At 42.5% G+C, this 23,275-nt stretch overlaps 1 protein-coding gene across 4 annotated transcripts in view; it reads left to right on the top strand.

Moving 5' to 3' along the window:
- The window catches only part of RNF121 (ring finger protein 121), an 83,192-nt gene that overhangs the window by 48,559 nt on the left and 11,358 nt on the right, over window positions 1–23,275 (top strand). For all 4 annotated transcript variants that reach the window (XM_027563017.1, XM_027563018.1, XM_027563019.1 and 1 more), the window contains 3 exons: window positions 8,844–8,998; window positions 12,478–12,585; window positions 15,415–15,535. In XM_027563017.1, the coding sequence (XP_027418818.1) occupies window positions 8,844–8,998; window positions 12,478–12,585; window positions 15,415–15,535 (384 nt within the window). The remainder of the gene's footprint in view (window positions 1–8,843; window positions 8,999–12,477; window positions 12,586–15,414; window positions 15,536–23,275) is intronic.

The following is a 23,275-nucleotide window of genomic DNA, read 5'->3' as shown; positions in this document are numbered from 1 at the left end:
GTATATAAATATATATATATATAATTTTACTTTTGAACATGTATTGACATTCTGCCATGGAAAGTGGTGATTATCTTATACCACTACATCTATACCCATCACATACACACTTTTGCTCCTTCCAGTTTTTAGTAAATAAGTTTTCTCTATTTACATTATTGTGACATGTAAATGTTATTCACAGCTGAACCATGTGGTGTGTTCAGTCACATTTCTTTCCTTGCTTAGGATTCTTTTAGAATGTTTCTTACTGATTTATAAGATGTATGTTAGGAATAAGCATTTTGACATATGTGTTGCAATCTGTTTCCCCAGATTGCTTTGATTTTATTTTTAGGGTTGGTACTTTATAGATTAGATTTTTGAACCGTCCTGTGGACTGAGGATTCTATTCCTTGCTGTTCTATTTGGATATCCCATCTTGTTATTCCTTGTTTTCCATCCTGGGGCATCTAAAGTTCTTCTCCCTGCCTAAACAGATTTTAGGTACTTGTTATAGCTATGGGTTTACAGTTCAAACTGTGGTGATTAATAATGGTTAAAACTGATACAACATTATAGAGCAACTATACTCCAAAAAAAATTAATTAAAAAATTCTTTTGCTACTTAGATCTATGTGAAAAGTAAATTTTATTGTTATTTCAAAAAAACCCCCAAAATACACATATTAAACACATTAAAATGTCTGTGGAGTAAGGAATGGGAATAAACAAGAATCAAAACAACTCTTTTGAGAATGTTGTGTAAAGGAGAAGCTCTCGGATTGTTGCTGAGTAGTAGAAACATGAGCTGTTAGAGGTTAGCTATCAGAGCTTCACAGAAAATGCTTCTCAGGGCATGCCAAGAAATGATGGAATTAATTGATAAGGCTCTGTTTCTCTCCAACTGAATGAAATTTTCTATTCTTTACTAGTGCTGGTTGGTGGCCCAACCTTCCATCAGGCACCCATGACCATTAAGTAGAAAAACACCAGCTCTGTTCTTCTAGACCAGGTTTCTCAGTAGGGAGCATATTAACATTTTGGCCAGATGATTCTTTATTTTTTTCGGGGGCTATGAGGTGCATCATAGGGTGTTGAGCACCAGCCCTGATTTCTACCTAGAATCTCCTCCCTCTGATTGTAACAACCGAAACTATCTCCAGACATTGTCAAGTGTCCCCTGGGGAGAAAATTGATCCATAATGAGAAACACTGTCCTAGACTCTGGAACCTAGAGCAGCACGGATGTTGCCAGCCATGAGGCTGATTATGAGCGAGTATGCCAATCTACTGGTTTCACTGTCAAGATTATCAGACTTCTTTCTGCAATATAGGAGTTCAAAGAAAAGAAATTTTAGATTAAAAGAAGAGTCTAAATTAACTGCTCTTGGGTTATCCTCTTGGGTTAATCCTACTGTTTTCTGTATTTAAATTTCAGGTACTGTTCTTTTCAGTACCAGCAACAACTATAATAATACCTTACACTGCTTTATAGTTTTGAATTTGTTGATTAAAAACAAAATACTTATCTCATCTGCCATTGCTTTGGAACTTCACAACAAATAGGTTTTATAAGATAGGATAGGGGTTTGTCTCCATTTTTCAGATTAGGAAACTGAAGTGCAAAATCCAGATGTGATTTGCCAGGAGCACATGACCATCATATTGGAGTGCTGGATGTAAAATCTGGTTCTTGGTTAAGTACTCTTTCCATAGAGTACTCAACATTTTTTGAGGTTTCCAAAAGTTTCAGGAGATTGTTGACAGTTCTGCCATAGTCATTTCTGTTTTTCACCCCCTCCTCGCCCCGGGTTTTCCTTTAATGACTTTTGCCCATGTCCTTTTCTTGAATTTCAGTATTTTCACAACCATCCTCACTTTGGTCTATGTTATTTTGCCTCCTCAGGGTTCCCCCTAACTTGGTGACCAGTGCTGGGAGGCAGGACTCGGGAGACAGAAGATCTGGGTTGGAAGCCTAGCTCAGGACTTGATGTTTGGTTTCTCTGTAATTCAGTTTTCATCATCTATTCAGAGTCTAATCTTACTTGCTCCTTAGCTCCCTCAGGGATGTTAGGGGAAGGAGTAAGCCTATGCCTGGAAAAGTATCTATCCTATTTTTAAAGATCTCCAAGGAGAAGCTTTCATCATCCCTGTCTGTTAGCAAATATACTATCTTTTCAGACTCCTGTCTCCTGAACTGCTGTTCCCTCCTGGAATGGATGAGTGGCAAAATCTCCTACCTGGAAATCTTTAAAGTACTATAGATTTTTCTCAGACTGAGACAATAAGAGGGTCACTAGAATGTGGCTAGAGAATGCTGACTAAGATGGTAAAGGGCTGTAATCCACTTTCTGTGAGAAAAACTTTTCTCCCCAGAATATAATTAAAAATTCCTAAGTGTGATCAGCCTTCTCTGAGCCTTGCCTACCTCTGTAGGCTCATTTCTCACACCTCCCTCAGGTACCTGTGTACTCTCTCAAGGATACCTTGTTCCTGCGTCATGATGCCTTTCTCCATCTGCACCTGTTGGACCACCCAGGACAGAGATGATAATTCCTCCACGTTGGGTGGGGCACTTCTGCTCTGCTTTTTTGGCCACCAGGACCTGCGTATAGCACTTATACTGCATTATCGGAGAAGGCAATGGCACCCCATTCCAGTACTCTTGCCTGGAAAATCCCATGGACGGAGGAGCCTGGTAGGCTGCAGTCCATGGGGTCGCTAAGAGTCAGACACGACTGAGCGACTTCACTTTCACTTTTCACTTTCATGCATTGGAGAAGGAAATGGCAGCCCACTCTAGTGTTCTTGCCTGGAGAATCCCAGGGACAGGGGAGCCTGGTGGGCTGCCGTCTCTAGGGTCGCACAGAGTCGGACACAACTAAAGCAACTTAGCAGCAGCAGCATACTGCATTATGGTTGTTTATCCTAAGTAGACTTCTCCTTGAGAAGCTTTTGTTTATCAACTCTGAATTCCCCAGTCCTTAGCCTGGTGTCCAGTAAATGCCCAGCAAGTGTTTGTTAAATGACTGCTTGAGTGACTTTTACCTGAAGAGGAGAAGACTTGAGGGGAAAAGACATAATTTGCGGTATTAGGAAAGTAGGCATAAGCAATAGGGAGTAAATATACTCTGCACTTCTCTGAGGGACAAGAATTTGACTCAGAGGCAGAAGGTAGACAAAGGCAGGTTTTTTCAGGTCAGCAATAGGAAAGAACTATCTAGCACATCTTTTATCACTGGACTATCTGCTTCTTATGATACAGTTGACCATTTTCCAGGGGTGTGGTAGGAGGTAATTGCCAACCCAGTTTTTTCTCTTTGTAATATTCTAGCAATACTTGGGGTCTTACCAGGTCACAGAAACCATGCAGACTATATCTGCTTGCTGGGCTTCTGAATGATCTTCAGATAATAGCCACGCCTTCCTTTAGTTTTGTCCAGGCCTGTTATCCCAGTGTCTTCAGCTGTTTGTTATGTGATTTGGTTTCCAGACCCTTTGTAATCCTGGCTACTCTGTTATGGTCATGTTTATTCATCAGTGTTCTTTGTGTATTGTGGACCTAAAACCAGATCTCAGGGCTGAAGGATTCTTTGACAGAGCAGAGAAAGGTAGAGCTACTTGCTCCTTCATTCAGGGTTTACTCTTAGTTAAGTAGCATAGTGTTGCCTTGGCTTTTGGATAATGACCCTGTTGGCATATATTCCCTGGCAATTTGTAGTCAGGTGAAACCCCTAGATCTCTTTCATGTGAGCAGCTCCTTCCCCATCCTATACTTGGGTAGTTGGTGAAGTTTCAGCCTGAGGTTTTGGTTCTTCATTTCGGCTTACCAGATCACAGAATGGTAGATCTAGAAGAACTGTAGGAATGAGCTTCATTCATTTTGGATCTTGTTTCTATTTTCCATGTTCACTGCCTTGCTCCTCTCTCCTTTATCCCAAGCTTTGTGTTGCTCACAGTTTGATAAGCAGATCCTTTGTATTTTCATCTGAATCATTCATGACAGTATTGATCAGAGCTTTGGAGCATATCCCAGACCTTCTTCCGGTTGACCTCTGTCCATTTATCAGCAATTTTTTTTCAAGCTGATTCAAGCTGTGAGTCTCTTACTTTGTTGTGCTACCTGGACTTGTAGTTTTCATTTCATCCTTGGTATTCCTCTGCAGTCAAGCATAGTAGGTGATCTCTGTCCCCACAACACAGGCAAATAAGAAGTGATGAGAATCCTGAAAGTCAGACGTGCCTCTGGCAAGGGAGCTAGTGTCCAGAGAAGGATGTAATCTGGCAGCTCTTTTTTGTTTTCATGAATTACAGTTTCTGAGATGAAAGAAATCTAAACAAAGTCCATTTGAATAAGGGCTAGCTAACTTTTCCTGTAGCATCTAACATTATCATGTCAACTGTGTAGTCTTGTGGAGAAGCTGAGATTGTTCCTCGGTAAATGTTTGCTGAAAGAATCAGTAAGTCAGTTTCAGGCTGGTCTTCACTTCAGCTTCATATTTGCAGATTCAGGGAAAGAGGATGAATGGCTTTCACACATACATGTGCACTTGCATACACACACACGCACACACGCACACACACAAACGCACGCACAACACCATAATGAAACTCCTTCAGAACCAGCTTCGCTTGTGGCTTCCCTTGTGACTCAGCTGGTAAAGAATCCGCCTGCAATATGGGAGACCTGGGTTCGATCCCTGGGCTGGGAAGATCTCCTGGTGAAGGGAAAGGCTACCCACTCCAGTATTCTGGCCTGGAGAATTCCATGGACTGTATAGTCCATGGGGTAGCAAAGAGTCGGACACGACTGAGCGACTTTCACTCTCACTTTTCAGAACCAGCCAGAGCACTGCCGTTTCTGGCCAGTCTCCCCTTGACAGCTTCTGCCAGCACTGTTGCACCTCTCCTCTGAACTCCCATGTCAGTGCTTGACGCTTTGCATGACTGCCCAGTTCCTGCATTTATGTCTCATTACCCCAGATTCTGGAGGAGAAGTTAGGGCCACAGCTTCCCCTTCTTTTGTGCCTTTCATGGCATCAGGTATAAGCATTTGTTTAAACAAACTGTTGCACCAGAGTATTGCCACCAGATGGCACCAGAGTCCCTGCCATTAGTCTTGAGAATTTTGAGTAACTTTCAGCCATTTATTGCCAAGCTAGCCATTAAAAATGCCTTCAACTTAATTTATTAAGCAGAATGCCAGTAGATACTACAGTAGACACAAATAAATTAACCAGGCAGAATTGTAACTTACCATTTTCCCCATGGTAAACTGTTGTGTTCACCCAGCCCCTTTGCCTGCCCCTTGTCGGGCACTGGGCTCTCACCCCAGCAGCTGCTTTCAAGGCCCTGAACAGAATCTGGCTTTCAAACTTCCCTAGCAGAGAGTGTCTTGATACCTCACCACTTTTAATATGTTGATTATTTTAGTTACCTCATTGCAATCTTTGCTCCCTTATATATGTGACTTTATGAATTTTTGATCATGTGAAGCCATTGTAAGAGTTCTCAATTTATTTAAGCAACTGTGCTTACTATGCAGCTGTGCTTATGGTTTTATACACATTGTTGCCATTGAAATATTTTTGTTTTTAGTCACTCAGTCATGTCTGACTCTGTAACTTCTTGGATTCTGCAACTTCCAGACTCCTCTACCTATGGGATTTTCCAGGCAAGAATACTGGAGTGGGTTGCTATTTCCTTCTCCAGGGGATCTTCCCAACCCAGGAATTGAACCCATGTCTTCTGCATTGCAGGCTGATTCTTTACCATTGAGCCACCTGGAAAGCTGACATTGAAATAAAAGAGCTATCATATTGAATCCTTACATTATATTTATTACATTACTTGTATTGAATGCTTGCCTTGTTGGGTACTGTTCTGAAAGTTTTCCATGCATTAACACATAATCTGTATAGCCTAATGGAGTAGATACTCTTAACCTCGTTTATACTTTAAAAAACTGAGGCTATCAGAGCTGAGTGACTTGCCTAGGCAACAGTAAGTAGCTATATTGGGATTCATATCTAGATATCTTTAATTCTTAAGTTGCTAGTCATTTCATTGTATTATATCATTCTACTGTGTCCACTTGATCTTTAATGATTTTTTCTTCTTTAGAAAGGGTCTAAAGTTTTATTGAGTCATTAAATAAGGATTTGATCTATGTTATTCGCCTGCTGCTAGACTGTTAGCTCCTTGAGGACAGGAACTAGAAGTCATGTTTATTTCGCTTCCCATTAAATGCGCAGTAAATACTTGATGGATGAGTGAGAGTGCACACTGCCTTTACTCTCCCAGGGAGTCTGCGATACAAGGCTCAGCTAAGGTCTAACAGAACCTTAGTGTGCTAGAACTTAAAGGGCTTTGAAAATCAAGTCAAACCCTCCTTGGGGTGATGTAATGATTTGGAGGCAGATCAGAACTAGAATCCAGGTTTGCTGGGCCTCTACCAGGACATATGTTTCAAAGAACCTAAAGTGAAAGTCGCTCAGTCGTGTCCGACTCTTTGCGACCCTATGGACTGTGGCCTGCCAGGCTCCTCTGATCATGGAATTCTCCAGGCAAGAATGCTGGAGTGGGTTGCCATTTCCTTCTCCAGGGTATCTTCTTGACCCAGGAATCAAACGCAGGTCTCCTGCATTGCAGGCAGATTCTTTACCAACTGAGCTATGAGGGAAGCCCAGACTTACTCCTAACTATGTCTTTCTTCCACTGCAAATAAAATCCAATTCCTAACCCAAAATATGCATAGCTACAGCTCATGTGGGGATAATTATCTTGACTTGCTTTCTACCCACCCCTTCCCCACCAGAACATGCTATTGGTGATGGGGAGTGGGAAAGAGGCTGTGAGGGCAGGCTGGTTGTTGTTATGTAAAAAGCCAAGTTTTTGGAAAAGCTGGAAGTAGACAAGAATTCCTGTTCTTTCTTAGAGAAAACATATGTGACTGGACCATGTGATTGAATTCTTCTCAAGTCTCTGGGCCTACTGCTTTATAAACACCCCCATGAGCCTGTCAGAGTAAATGATGTGAAGGCTGAAGACCATGCAGCCCTTCTTTGCACATCCTCCTTCATCTACCCACTTCTAGTGTCATGATTCTGGTTGCCTTATCCCCTACTTTAAATATTTTAGAATGCTTCATTCAGGGAGTCATTCACTCCACTGCAGGGAGTCCCTACAGTGGAACTGGTCCTGAGGCTGCATTGTTCACTGAGCAGTGGGCAGACAGCACTAGAGGCTCTAAGGCAAAGTGGCTGATCACCATTTTCTCCCTCTCTGTCTTTTAAAATATACAAATAACACTAAAAAACTAAAGCTTTTTCTTGCCACAGAGCAGTCTATAAAAATAGAGTAGTAGCTACAACTAAAAAGATGCTTTAAGCTGCACTATCCAATCTGATGTAGCAGTGGAACTCCTGAAATGTGACTGGTCTGTTTTGAGATATATTGTAAATATAAAACATTGGATTTTAAAACCTTATTACAAAAAAAAAAGAGTAAAATGTTTCATGGGTAGTTTATATTAAGTATGTGTCAAAAGGGTAATATTTTAGATGTATTGGGTTAAATAAAATATATTATTAAAATTAAGATCATCTGTGTCTCTTTACTTTTTTAAAGCATAGCTATTGTAAAACTTAAAATTACACATATGACTCATGTTATATTTGGACTAGGCAGCACTAGTCTAGAAATCCTCAAGAGTAAATATTTTCTCAAAAGTTTTCTCTTCTGTGAAACTTTAGGATGCTAGCTGCTATTGTCCTCTCTATACCCACCCCCCCTTTTAAAAAAATATATTCTTTCATTTCATTTAATACCAGGAAGAAAGCCTCTGAGTGCCAATTATCTTTTTTATACCTGCTGCTCACCTGAGAAGAGTGCCATCTAGTGACAGTTGGGTGGTTGGGGAAGGAGTTAGAAGACTTGGGGAAGCAGAAGACTGGTGTTGGTCCCAGCTTCTGACTTAGAATCGTTGTATACATTTGGAACACCTTAGCTAACAAGTCTGAGGTGGAAGGAGGGAAAGTAAAATAGATACTCTTATAACAGAATTGTGCCTCTCTCTTAAGGTTCTAGTCTAGCTTTCCCCTCAGTTATCTAAATTCATTGAGGATCTATCATGGGCCAGAGTATGGCCTTGTCACTGCTCTCAAGGAGCTTACAGTAAGGTAGAGAATGAATTCAAACCTAGCCTCATACTCTAGATAAGCACTGTAATGATGGTAGAAAGGAAAATGCTTTTGGAGCATTGGGAAATCGTGACTTATTCTGCCTAGCAAGGAGACTGAAGGCTTCATGTGTCTCTCATATGGTACTCTCAGGCTGAAAGGCAGGTGGGAAGGATGTTTTAGTCTCAGAGCGGGACACCTTGACTGCAGTCATGGGGAGTGGTAGAAGATGGTCCTGAAACAGTCGTTTGGAGCTCCATTGTAGGAGATATGACTGCCTAAGGATGTCAGATCTTATCTATAGAAAGGGGGACCTCAGAGGGTTCTAAGCAGTGGAGTGACATGTTCACGACTGTGTATGCTCCTGGGAAGGATAAATTGGAACAGAGACATTGAATTCAGGGAGACTTAATGCGGTCATGGTCAGCCAGGTAAGAGACAGCAAGGGCTCAAATGGAAAGGAAAGAGTAGATACAATGAACAGTTGGGTGGGGGAAAAGGTTGGTGTCAAGCATGGTCCCAGGGTTTCTAACTTGGGTCACTAGGAGGTGCTTTTATCCAAAACTGGAAGCGCAAAGAAAGGATCAGGCTAAAATGGAACACAAAAGACATGCTCTGGATTTGTGGATGGATCTGCAGAGGAAGCTGGCTAGAGCTGAAGTGCTTATGTTTGTGTTTCAGATGGTGACCCTCTTTCAGATGTGGGTTGTTCCCCTCTATTTCACAGTGAAGCTGCACTGGTGGAGGTTCCTAGTGATCTGGATCTTGTTCTCTGCTGTCACAGCCTTTGTCACCTTCCGAGCCACCCGAAAACCACTAGTCCAGACAACCCCAAGGTGAGAATTTAGCTAGTGGGTAGTGGGAAGGAGCCAAGTTTCCTGAAACTAATGGGTTGGGATGCATGGGAGGTGGGTGGGCTTAAACTGGGGGAAAAAAAATTGCAGTTTTTATCTGCCAAGATTACTTGGCACACAGCCCCACCAAAACAAGCTGATTGGGAGATCTCCTGCCCCATTCACAGAATAAAACCCCCCAAATATTTCCCTATAGCTTACCTTACGGTTTACATCAAGGTCTGTTTATATTAAAAGCTAACAATATAAGTAAGCAAATCCTGGTTCTTATGGTCTCATTTTAAGTGTTGTTTTCTTTTGTGAACTCTTCTCTGATCTCTAAGTAGATTTTCTGTCACATTCTCTTCCTAGTGCCCTGTAGCTTTCCTTCATAGAACTTACCACAGTTTATGACTAAATATTATTTTAAGTGTCTGTCTCCCCCACTAACTAACTGTGAGATCAGGAGCCACATCCATGTTGTTTGTCACTGTATATCCAGGCTCTGCCAAAGGGCCTGGCACATAGTAGCCTATTCTGAATTTTTGTTGAATGAATGAATCTTAGCAAATTTAAACTGGAGAATTATAACAAACAATACTTCCTTCTTTGGTCACAAAGCAGCCCCTTCCTGTATAATTCTTTGTATTTCCAAATGCATTTCTCATCTGATCCTCCCAACCAGCTTGTGAGGTCATTTATATCTATGCTTGACAGAAAAAAAAGAGAGAGAGATTTTCTCATTCATTCATTCAACAAGCACCTGCTCTGTGTCAGGCCCTGTGCTGAGTGCTGGGGATACAGAGCTGAATAAGACATGGTCCCTGCCCTCAAGGAGTACTCGTTTTAATGGAGGAGATGGACAAGAAAGCAGCTGTTTCAGTGCAGTTGGTAAGTGCTTTGAGACACGTGTGCAGGTCTAGGAGAGCCTAACAGAGGAACTGGCCAGTCTCAGAGTTGTAACTACCTGATCCAGAGACCTCCAACTTGAAACTTACTCTTTTTCCCATGCTTCTTATGTTCTACTTTACTGCCAGCCTTTTCTTGGCCTTCTATTATTCTACATGTTTGTTTTATTCTACAAAATAAAGTTTACTTACAAGGTGAAGTCAGTGATCCAGAACCGCCTCTCTGGCTATGGTAGTTTGTTGTTATGGAGAAGGAAATGGCAACCCATTCCAGTACTCTTGCCTGGAAAATCCCATGGACAGAGGAGCCTGGTAGGCTACAGTCCATGGGGTGGCTAAGAGTCAGCATGACTGAGCGACCTCACTTTGACTTTTCACTTTCATGCATTGGAGAAGGAAATGGCAACCCACTCCAGTGTTCTTGCCTGGAGAGTCCCAGGGATGGAGGAGCCTGGTGGGCTGCCGTCTATGGAGTCGCACAGAGTCAGACACGACTGAAGCTACTCAACAGCAGCAGCCGTTTGTTGTTACTGTTGCTTAGTTGCTAAGTTGTGTCTGACTCTTTTGTGAGCCCATGGACTTCAGCCCGCCAGGCTCCTCTGTCCATGGGATTTCCCAATCAAAAATACTGGAGTGGGTTTCAATTTCCTTTTCCTAGGAATCTTTCCTACACAGGGATCAAACCTGCATCTCCTGCTTGGCAGGAAGGTTCTTTACCACTGAGCCACCTGGAAAGTCTCCTATAGTAAAAGCCATTATAAAAGATATAGGCTCTGGAGCCAGATGGATGTGGATTGGAAACCCCCAACCCTGCCATTTGTTAATTATATGACCCATATGACTGCATGTTTCTCAGCCTTGAATTCTTTATCCCTAAAAATGCAATAATAATTGCTACCTCATATAGGGTAATATGAAGAATGTATAATAAAGCATGTTAAGTATCATCAGGTAATTTAAATATATTAGCTAAATGACTGAAAATATGTTTTTAACATGAGAGGTTTTCAGTGATTAACAACTAGCATTCAATAATGCTTTACAGTTTCAAAGCACTTTCATAAACATCCACATTTATTTTTGCAGCATTTATTGACCATATATTTTATACACTAGGAAATGGGCTATATACAATCCAGTGAGAAAGGTAGTAAGGGGTTCCTGTTTTAGGACTTAATAAACTTGTCTCAAGTTAATATGACTTACCTGGGGTTACTTAATCCACGTTCCTCCTAAAATGCCATATCCTTTCCGCTGTGTCTCACTCCCAGCTGATCATTGCAGACTCTGGATGGTGGAGCTTCTGTGGTCTTTGAAGGTGGACACTGCAAGGTGTTTGGGTCCCTTTGCTAACCTGAGAAGTCATTATACCCTTGCTTAGCCACAGCAGGGAGGCCCAAGCAGGGACCTTGAGCATCTTCCCTCAAGCCCATTAGAATGACAGTAACCTTGTTGGCTCTCAATAGCTAGACGGATTTGCTGAGTTGCTCTTTAGCTCTCCTTGCCAGTAGAACAGTGGCCCATGATATAAGGGGCCTACGTCCACAGCATTTAAAAGGCTCTGGTACATTCTGGGAACAGTCTTTCCTCTCCGAACCTACTTGCAGTCAACCAACCAGATTCCATACTTCTTTTCATTGGATCCTAGGGAGCATGGCTCCTCTTTCAGGAGAATCTCATACCCCCATCAAACCCCCACTCCCCAACCCACACCACTGACACACACACACATCCAAATAAAGGTATTCTTTGAGTGCCTCCTTCCTTATCCCTTCTCTTCCAAGGGGGAAAAAAATTCAGAAGCAAACTCATTAGACATCATTCATTTTGTTATTGTTCTGTGGGTTAGAACAAAGCAGTATTCAGATTAACCATGCCCAGTTACAAAAGCCTGTAGCTAATTCTACCTCTTATTCATTTTTCCTTGAATCCTCTTTCCTGGCAAGAATACCTGTTTCCTTCTGAGCATAGCTATAGTTACTGATTTTCACTTCCTTATCCAGCTAACCTAAATTTGACATGACATAGTTGTCTGAGGTTAGGCAGGCGTTCTTTGTTTGATGTTGAAACCTCCTTTTAAAAAAAAAAACAAACACTGAAGGATAATTGCTTTACAGAATTTTGTTTTCTGTCAAACATCAACATGAATCAGCCATAGGCATACATTTATGCCCTCCCTCTTGAACCTCCCTCCCATCTCCCTCCCCTTCCCACTCCTCTAGGTTGATACAGAGCCCCTGTTTGGGTTTTCTGAGACATACATCAAATTCCTGTTGGCTATCTATTTTACATATGTTGAAACCTCCTTTTAATGCTCCCTTTTCTTCCCTTGATTTGAGACCAGGAAAATATAAATACCAAAATACAAATACAAAATACCTCCCAGGTATGTGGAGGTGTTTTGCAATTGAGGGAGTGATCAGCCATGTATAGTAACTGAAGTTGCTCAATATTAAGTCCTAGGCAAAGAGCCTGATGTCCCCATTGATGTGAGAGAAAGGAATTCTGGTGATGCAGAGGCTCTTAGGCCAGTGTTTCTGGGTCAGCATTACTAATTTTTTCTCCTTTCTCTAGGTTGGTTTATAAGTGGTTCCTGCTGATCTATAAAATCAGCTATGCCACTGGCATCGTTGGCTACATGGCTGTCATGTTTACCCTCTTTGGTCTTAACTTATTATTCAAGTGAGTACCCTTTGCTTTTGTTTTTGCTGGTGTTTGGGGAGAAGGGACTGGTGAGATGTGCCTTTGTTCCTGGGACAAGTCCTGAGTTTTAGCGAGAGGAACATGGCACTCAGGATAGGCGACTCGGGCTGTGGAGGATGGGAGGATATTTTGTGCTGGTACAGAGAAAGGAATGTCTGGGTAATACAGAGTTAAGAGTCTCAAATCATTGGTTGTACTTTCTAAGAATTTATATTTTAATGGAAAACTATAATAACAAAAATAAGCATAATAATGATTATACCCATAACTTCATCACCCCAACAGAACCATTTTCCTTTTCCATGTGTGTATTGTTTCTTACAGCATCCACTCTACCTTAGTGGTCTTATGTTCAAGCAGAGTAGGAGTTGGCAAACTACATCCTATGGGCCAAATTGACCTGCCTTCAATTTTTATAAAATAAAACATTTCTGCTGAAACACTCATTTGTTTACACATTGCCTGTTGCTGTTTTTGCAGTAAAACAGCAGAGTTGAATAATTGTGGCAGAAACTTGAAGGGCCATAAACCTAAAATACTTACAATTTGGACCTTTACAGACAAAGTTTGCTGACCCCAGGCTAGACAGTTGAACTCATGGAACGGTTGGTTGCACCTGGCAGCAGATCCACCTAGAAAGATACAAGACCAGAAATAATAAGGCAGTGCTTGCTGGAGTCCTTCCAGTAGTCCCAGGGCTGAGATTTGAGGGAATGAGACCACGCAGGTGAGTGTGGGAGCCACCCAGGCCCAGAAGCTGCACTTCTCCAAGGAACACATCAGGTTTAAAACTTCCTGGATCCAGATCCTGTGTTCTAATCGCAGATCAGGTTCAACATAAGCATTGTTGCTGTGTAACACAGCTGACATTCTGCTTTTAAGAGATTTCTCAGGAGACAGAATTAACCTGTGGACTTCTACGTCTTGCTCCACTGTTGGGCATGTAGGTTGTTTTTCAGTGTACTGCTGCCGCGGATAATACTGCCGAGTTGCTTCCTAAGGATACACGACTAGGAGTGGGATTCTGGCTTTTCCTATTGTCATAAGCTTTCCAAAAGATCTGATTCAGCATATAGGTCCCCTCCCACGCCCCTGCTCATTAGATTGAAAGCCAGATAATCCTGTCCTGGACTCTGGGACAATGACTATGACAATGATAATGACTCTGGGACTGGAGGGTACAAAAAGTAGGGCAGAAAAGGGTAGAAATGTGGTTTCCTGGCTGAGGGAATGGGGGCTGTAGGCTGTGGGTCGTGAGGAATTCTAAGCCTGGGACAGTGCATTGAAGCTAGAGATTTAGGATTAAAATTTAAATTCATGACCACTGACCTCTTCCCCAAACTGAGTACACTGTAGGCAGGAGTTTCTGATACTGAAAGATGTCAGTCCTACTTTATATAGTGAGAGGACAACCACGGAATTCTTCCTTCCAGGTGTAGTACAGGCTGAAAGAATAAACAGGTGCCACAGATCTTTATAGGAATTTATCAGTGAAGAGTCATCAGGTCTCATCAAAGAAAACCCAGGTATTTCCAGATAGCTTCCTAACCTTTGTGATTAAAAAAAGTAAAAACCAAGATTCTCCATGTTTTATGTTATGTTTTTAAAGGTATTTACCCTAGAATTATAATTTTTACTTTGATAAACTACATAAGGAGGAAAATATACTTGAGAATCTTGACCATTTTTATGATGCTAATTAGTTAATTGGTATAAGACCATGATATCAAATTAGTATGTTAAATATTACAAGATTGGTGGGCAAATTCAACTTTCTGAGATAAATGTAATTTACAGTCTTAAGTGAACACATTCAGTTCTTCATACAAATGTTTTAACAAAGATACTTTTCTTTAATAAACATTTAAAGACTCAAGTTTGCAAATTATTGGTCCGTGAAATCACTAAAACAAACTTCCTAATATTATAGGCATGTTGTCCTTAGTAAGAAGACTTGAACCAAAATTTAACTTTGGTGACATGATACAGAATATATGTAGTTGCAACTTAAAAAGTGTATGTAACGGGTATGTGTACATTTACTAACGTATCTTTCTTTTCTAAAGCTGTGGTTAGAAAGCTTTTTTTTTTGTAAAAGGCCAAATAAATATTTTAGGTTTCATGGGACAAAAGGCAAGATCTAGGATGGTTTCTAGGTATTTACGTAACAAGAGAGAAAACGCCTCCCTGCCCCATGTATTTGCCTGGGTGAACTGTCTCAGATGGTGGGCGTTCTTTGTGTCCACTTGCCATCAGGTGAAACATTCTCTGAAGGAGGGGCCTGAAGGGGGTGGGTGAGCACTGGGATCAGTTTCAGTCTGCTCCTGTGACACCCAGAACCTGCTGTGCTCTTCCCTTCTTTTGGAGGGCTTGGCCATTTCAATTTAGGCAACTTGCTGGAGGAGAGGCAATTCATTAGTGAGTTGCTGACTTCCAGACCGAAAATCCCACTGTTTGGTGTGCAGTGGTTGCCAGTGGTGGAGTCCCCAATGTGTAAGTGCGAACCAGAACAGAGCCTAGGCCGCTGCAAGGCATGGTCATCAGTCACAGGAGGCAGGCACTGGAAACCCTGTGAGGAAATGGGCAGAAGGGGATACTCTGTCTTGGTCTTCACAGCTTCCAGTCCTAGCCTGTCAGGAGGTGCTCACAGACCATATGCAAACAGGTTGGACTTGGTTTTAGTTTGTCAATACTTGCTCTACTCTTGAGGCTTCCAATTTTAGGCGCTGCCTTATGTGTCCCAGAGCAGTAATGCAAAGCAAGTGCGTCTCAGGGCAAGTCTTACAGGCCATACTGCTTCCCTTACAGGATCAAACCTGAAGATGCTATGGACTTTGGCATTTCTCTCCTCTTCTATGGCCTCTACTATGGTGTTCTTGAGCGGGACTTTGCAGAAATGTGTGCAGACTACATGGCATCGACCATAGGGGTGAGTTCACCTGGGCTTTTATTACTGCCTCCTGCCACCTTCAAAGAGTTCAAGATAGCATTACTTGTTTGATGGAAGAGATAAGCCTTACAAAATCCTTCAAGATGTGAGTGGTTATATATGGAGATTTCCTCTTTAAAATTTGGAAAGCTAGATCTCAGAGGTACCCTGGAATTTTTAACTCTAAGCCATAAGGTAAAAATCACTTTACCCTACAGGAAGTTGAGAGTCACTCAACAGATAATTATTTAATGTCTCCTGTGTCCTTAAGCACATCTAATGTGCTTAGATTAGAAAGGTGTACAAAAATAAACTTGAGTATTGCCCAAATGGAGTTTACTGTCGAGAGAGATGGGTATTAAAGTAATTTAAAACACCAATAAATTATATATGATACATTCATTATATTATTCATAATAATATATTATGAAATTATATTATTAGAAATTATACTAATAAATATTATCAAGGGAGGTTCATGATACTGTTAACAAATACAGCATTTGACCTAGTCTTGTGGCTCAACGGTGCCTTCCCTGCTGTGACTTTTGAGCTGACCTGAACAATGAGTGGGAGTTAACCAGATGAAGTGAAAAGTGAAGTGTGTACCAGGTAGAGGAAATAGCATGTATAAGAGGCCTGTAGTGGGAGAAAAGGTGAGAACTTTGAGGAACTAAGGCTAACGTGGTTGTGGGGCTGAATTATAGTGGAAGTGTCTAGAGAAATAAAGGCTAGACTAGAAAAACCCATATAGGCCAAATGAAAGATTGTGATTTTTATACTAAAAATACTAAGGGTCTAAGATAGAAAATGATGTCATCAGATTTGCACTTGGAAAAGTTCATTCTGGCTTTTTGGATAGAGAACAGATGGGAGGGGGGTCCACAGATGAGCGTGACCCACTATGACTATTTAAAGAGACAGTTGCAGTAGTTTGCGCAAGATGAGGGCAGCTTGGATTAGTGTAGAGATGGTGAAAAGGGACAGAAGTAGACTGAGAGGTATTTTGGAGGTAAGTTTGACAGGACTTGGATATAGATTGGTTCTGGGGACTGAAGGAAAAAACAGGAAGAAAAGAAAGGTAGGTACTGAAGCTGACATTTCTGACTCAAGCAACTCCTCGGATCCTTCACTGAGATAGGAAATGCTGTGAGAGGACCAGGTGGAGACCATGCAAAGATTCTTCAGGCCTAAAATATAGATAAAGTAACAGTCAGTCTAAGAAACCCAACTCAGTATCCTTACTCCTTTTTTTCCACAATGGAAATATGTTTGTTGTTTTGTTGTTTGTAAAAATAATGAGTTCTTTTTGTAATTGTGTGAACAACACAGAAGTGCTCCCCATCTTGGTATCATTCCATTAGACCCCACCCCAAGAAGAAATATTTCCAACTTTAATAGACATTTCTCCAGTTTCTGTGCTGAAATAATTGTGACTCTTGGTGTGTGGGGTGGGGACTGAAGGGCATTCCAAAGTTCTTTCTAGGTCGAAGTTTGGCAAGTTGGAGAGAAGCCCTAGAACATCAGGGAAGTGGGTTCTCCTGGTTCTGCCACATACAAGTCCTGGCTTTTAGCCAGGAGATATCAGTGGAGACCAATTGAAAAGAAAAGAAAGGCTTGGCACTGACTTCATGTGAGGCACTTCAGGACCTCTTGCTGAGCTTGTGGCAGTTTTGCAGGTGGGGACCTCTTGGCTGTGCAAATTTGTATGTCACAGCTACTGTGATCTCATTTGTGCCTTGGGCTGGTAGGCTTAGGGCAATTCAGGTTAAACAGAAGATACAGCTATCAATAACCTTGGGTGTGTGTGCTAGTCACTCAGTCATATCCAATTCTTTGTGATCCCATGGACCGTAGTCTGCCAGGCTCCTCTGTCCGTGGAATTTACCAGTCAAGAATACTGAAGTGAGTTGCCATTCCTACTCAAAGGGTTCTTCCCGACCCAGGGATTGAATCTGCATCTCTTGTGTCTCCTGCATTGTCAGGCAGATTCTTTACCACTGTCCCACCTGGGAAGCCCTATCACCTTGTGTAATGTCAACCAAGTACAGTTTTGGGTCTGGAACTTTGTGTCCCAGTATCATGGGACTCTTATTTTTCCTGTAATGGATTAAATAGAAAACAAAGTATATTGGGTCACTTTATAGACAGCCTATTAGATTCTTTTCTGAACAGCTGTCTCATGTTTTAACAGCATCTCACTTTCTCTTATTTAGTTGTGTCTTCAGCTGTTCATTCAACTAGTTCACTCCCTGAAGAGATTTTCAGACCCTAGATTGTCTAATTACTCACTTTACTTTCAGCAGCAGCTGTTCACTAAAACTGTTTCCTTCGGTGGCACAACCAGCTTTTCGGAGTGTCTCTTACTGGAATCCTGTCCTTTACTCTCTAGTGATTTCTTCTTCTTTTTCGTTTTTACAGGACCAGTTCTCATGATTTTCCCAAGTAGTTGCCAACTTTATCTCAAGGTTATTATCAGCTGCCAATTTAAATATAGCCTTTATTCCCTCCCAGGTGGGTCCCTAATGACTAATCTGCAGAATCCCTTTTCTGTCCAGGTGGAGCTAAGCTCAGAATTGATTGATTACCACGTTAGCATCACTCCAGTACTCTTGCCTGGAAAATCCCATGGACGGAGGAGCCTGGTGGGCTATAGTCCATGGGGTCACTAAGAGTCGGACACGACTGAGCGACTTCACTTTCACTTTTCACTTTCATGCATTGGAGAAGGAAATGGCAACCCACTCCAGTGTTCTTGCTTGGAGAATCCCAGGGACGGGGGAGCCTGGTGGGCTGCCGTCTATGGGGTCGCACAGAGTCGGACACGACTGAGCGACTTCACTTTCACTTTTCACTTTCATGCATTGGAGAAGGAAATGGCAACCCACTCCAGTGTTCTTGCTTGGAGAATCCCAGGGACGGGGGAGCCTGGTGGGCTGCCGTCTATGGGGTCGCACAGAGTCGGACACGACTGAAGTGACTTAGCAGGAGTTGCAGCTGGGAGAAGGAGTTATTACATTGGCCTCTGCAAGATAGGATTTGACATGGGCCTCTTCCCATGTTCTTGGGAAGAATTATTGGGTACTTCAGTGATTGTAAATGATAATCCCGCATAAGATAATTCCCTGCTGCTGCTGCTAAGTCGCTTCAGTCGTGTCCGACTCTGTGCGACCCCAGAGACGGCAGCCCATCAGGCTTCCCCGTCCCTGGGATTCTCTAGGCAAGAACACTGGAGTGGGTTGCCATTTGCTTCTCTAATGCGTGAAAGTGAAAAGTGAAAGTGAAGTTGCTCAGTTGTGTCCGACTCTAGCGACCCCATGGACTGCAGCCTACCAGGCTCCTCCGTCCACAGGATTTTTCAGGCATAAGTACTGGAGTGGGGTGCCATTGCCTTCTCCGAGATAATTCCCTAATAATGATAAATTCCAGCTTCACCAGGAGACCTGGTGGGAGAATTTCTCGTTAGGGTGGAGAGTGCCTCAAACACTAGCTCTTGACCCCTTGTATTCTCCTTCCTTTCATGGGATGTCACTAGTTACCCCCACCACTCCATGATAACAGTCTGTCCCAAGGGTAAACCACATACCTCACTGTACCTCTTAGCACAGAATGTAAGAATCAAACAGTCACATTGGATTTTATTAAAGAGTTGAGGATAAGAGCGCGAAAATAAAGTGTGAGCCTCTTTACCGGGCGGCCTGCTCTCCAGGGCTTTTAGACCCTGCCTCATCCAACTCGGCCTATATCAGTGTACTGGGTGTCATCTTAGCACCCACAACCTGGAATCCACACCTGGACAGTGACTGTCCTCCAGATGCCAACACCCAGAGCCTGTGTTCTTGACAAAAATAGTGCTGCCCCTCCTTTATTCCACAGGCTAATCTTCTGAATCCTAGTATCTTACCTGATAGCTACCTCTCCCTAAGTAATTGACATTGAGAATGGCTTTCCCTTTCAGAGGAGCCACTGTATCCAACTGTCTCTTTCAGAGGAGTCACTTTGAAAACTCCCATCCAACAGAATGTGACCTTGCTGATCCTAACTATGGACAGGCAGTTTGCTATTTCCCCAGGGTCCCATCCTGGAGGTCATAGGAATACTAGGATGGCCTGTGATAGTACCGGGTGAGTCACCAGGAGTTCATTGATTTGTTGTTTTCCAATTTTCTTCGTAAATATTGCTGAGATTTAGTAACAGGTCTTCTGCTAGGGCTCAGGATGCCAGCAGATTAGATCAGACAGGAATGTGGGAGAAGAGACTCCAACATGAGATTAAAGTGATCTATCTTAGAGTTCTTTCCAACCCTGAGAATTTCAGGACTGTTATTATTTCTGCCCACTTTGGTCAGATGGGCCTTGGTCTTCTCAGGAACACATAGGCCCCTGAACCATGACAGCCTGAATTTCAAGAATATTCCTGGGGCTTCCCTGGTGGTGCAGTGGTTAAAAATCCACATGGCTTTGCAGAGGATACAGATTTGATCTCTGGTCCAGGAAGATTCCACATTCTGCAGGGCAACTAAGCCCCTGTGCAACAACTACTGAGCCCAGGCACACCTAGAGCCTGTGCTCTGCAAGAAGATAAGCCACCGCAATGAGATGAGAAGTCCAAGAGCTGCCACTGTAGAGCAGCCCCCGCTCACCACAACTGGAGAAAGCCCATGTGCAGCAACAAAGATCCAACACAGCCAAAAAATTTAAAACATAAATAAAGAAGTTAAAAAAAGAGAATGTCTGTGGTCTCAAAGCCAGAATCTGATCAGTGCTTTGGGGAGGGTAATTTGAGGAAGTCAAGAGACAGCAGCTTTCCACTCATTCATTAGCCAGCTCATTCATTTATTTATTCAAGCAACAGTTATTTATCAGTAGTCTACAGTGCACAGAATGTGACCAAGTACAGCCTGTACTAGCTTCATTGCTCACTTTCAATAGCAGCCCTAGTTGTTTTTTTAAAAAACTGCTAAAAATACACATACCATCTTAACCATTTTGAAGTGTACAGTTCAGGAGCGTTAATACATTTACATTGTTCTTCAGCTGTCACCATCATCCATCTATAGAACTCTTCATTTTGCAAAACTGAAGCTTTATACTCATTAAACAATAATTCCCTAATCCCCGCTCTCCCCAGCCCCTGGCAACAATCATTCTGTCTGTCTCTATGAATTTGACCACTTTAGATACCTCACATAAGTGAACTCATATGCAATATTTGTCTTTTGTGACTGGCTTATTTCAGTTAGCATAATATCCTCAAGGTTTACCTTTGTTATGGCATGTCAGAATTTCCTTCCTTTTTAAGGCTACATAATATTTCACTTTGTGTATATATACCACATTTTCAATTCTATTTATTTTTTCATAGTTTTTTGTATATTCGGTGATCACAGCTTCTATCCCAAAGAGTCATAGTTGATTCTGGAGCTGTACCAGTCAGGAACTAGGTCTGATTCATCTCTTAGTCCCCCTCTGGGAGTGGTTTGACCTAAAAAAAAAGTCTGTGATTAATTTATTTCACAATTCCTAGAAATAAAACTATGACTTTTTATAGTTGTATTAAGCATTCTTAACTCCTTTTACAGTACTCTATGCTACTACTCTCTTTAGTTAGAGTCCGACACGACTGAGCGACTTCACTTTCATTTTTCACTTTCATGCATTGGAAATGGCAACCCACTCCAGTGTTCTTGCCTGGGGAACCCCAGGGACAGGGGAGCCTGGTGGGCTGCTGTCTCTGGGGTCGCACAGAATCGGACACGACTGAAGCGACTTAGCTGCAGCAGCAGCAGCTCTTTGTTTTGCCTCACTTGGAGAAATTTGTAACTGTTTTGTTGAGTCAGTTGATTCAAGGGACTCTTGGATGAAGTCTGTGTTTTCCAGCTGGTTACTGTGAGGTCATAAGCCTGTGATAGCCAGTCAGTTTAGTTTCCATTCACACCCGAAAGTCATGGAGGGTGGGGCAATGGTGCATTGGGAAATAAGCTTATTTCTGGGACTTCCTCCTCTGTGGGATTGATTAGCAGGCAGGGTAGCAACATATTGTGCTGAATTGGGCCTGGTGTCCTAGCTCACATTTTCTGTCTCCTGAGCAAATTGCTGTGCCTCAGACTTCCTACTTCCTGGAGCCTCAGCAGCCCCAGATAATATGAGGACAGGGCTGGCTACCCATTCATCTGACTTGAAGTAGTAGTGTAAAGAGCTGGGGGGTCAGAGTCAGACAGACTTGGTTTCAGATTCTCCTCCACTTTTAATTATCTGTATACTCTTAAGTAAGTTGCTTTACCTTTCTGATCGTCTTTTCTTAGCTGTAGTAATATTGTCAGCCTTATAGAATTGTGGTAAGGAACAGATGGGTTAATGTCAAGCACTTTGCAGACTAGCCAGGCCCATGGCAGACACTCAGATGGTGATGATGATAGCAACTACTGTTACCTACTGTACAGTCCTCCTGTGCTACATATTTTATATCTAATCACCTGGAGCACAGGGCCCTTGTAGACTTTGTATCTTCATCATACTCAACACATAAAGCAAGCCAGACAGATCATTAACCATGAGTGCCAGTTCTCTCTTGATGCTATCTTTTGTCTGAAATCGCCTTCAACCACTCTGTGGTATGGAATTTCCTCCTCTATAATCCTGGAAATGGGTATTTTATTCACTTTTTCAGCAAGTATTTCTGAAGCCATCTTGAACTGACAGGGAGCCAGCTGACCCCTGCCACCAACTCTCTGGCCTCGAGTGAGGCTCTGCTCCCTAGCCATTAGTCTCCTCACTAGTTGAGGGGTGGACCAGAAGAGCCCTCGAAGCTGTCATGGCACACGTTTCCTGTGATGGTCAATGGTGTGGATTGGAACTCCTGTATCCTGAGCCCCTACTACAGACAAGCTCCTGTGCAAAAGGAGAAATCTGACTGTTCATCGGGAGCGCACCCTCTCCCACTTTGAGTAACCTCTGTTTCAAACCTCCACTCTTAAACCTCTAACACCCCTTCCCTCTGCCCTTCATTCTCAGCAGATGATCTTGCCTCCTATTTTCCTGAGAAACTAGAAACCAAACAGGACTCCCCCCCAATTCCTGACACGGTACCTGTAGACCCACTTCTGTTTGCACCTGTCTTCTCCTCCCCTCCAGGAACAGTGGAGTAAGTGTCCTCTCCTCCATCAGAGACCAGCTCTACCTGTGCTCTAGATTCCACACCTCCTGCCTCCCCAGGGACCTGGTGTACCACTGACTTCCTTTCTCACCTAGGACTTCAACTTCTCCCTCTACTGGGTTCTTGCCTATTAATCATTTAAATATTCTGTTTGAAAAAATGTCCTTTCTTTGACATACTTTCTCTAGCTACTGAGCCATTTCCTGTCATTGACAGTTAAATTTGTGGAAAGTTTCTGTTTCCTTTTTGATTACCTTTCACTTACTTTCTGGTCTATTCTAATTGACCTCAAGTCATACCCTTCTTCTGCAGTGACTCTTACTCAGATCACCAGGGACTGTATGTCACTTATTCTGGGGGATTGATTATGATCTCAGCAGTCAACAGCACAGTTGACTCAGCACTTCTTTCTTCTTAAAAAGGGTTCCCCCACCCTACCCCCGCCTCCTGACAGTGGCTTTTGTGACATTACCCTGTCCTGGTTTTCTTTCTCTGTGATATTTTCTGTCTTCTCTGCTAAATTTCCTTCCCCTTAAATGTTACTGTTCCTATGAGCTCAAGGCGAAACCATCTTCTCTATTCTTC

The sequence above is a fragment of the Bos indicus x Bos taurus genome, chromosome 15 (assembly GCF_003369695.1).
Source record: "Bos indicus x Bos taurus breed Angus x Brahman F1 hybrid chromosome 15, Bos_hybrid_MaternalHap_v2.0, whole genome shotgun sequence".
Taxonomy (NCBI): Eukaryota; Metazoa; Chordata; class Mammalia; order Artiodactyla; family Bovidae; genus Bos; species Bos indicus x Bos taurus.
Note: the sequence above shows the minus strand (reverse complement) of the source record. Positions and strands in the feature narration are given on the sequence as shown.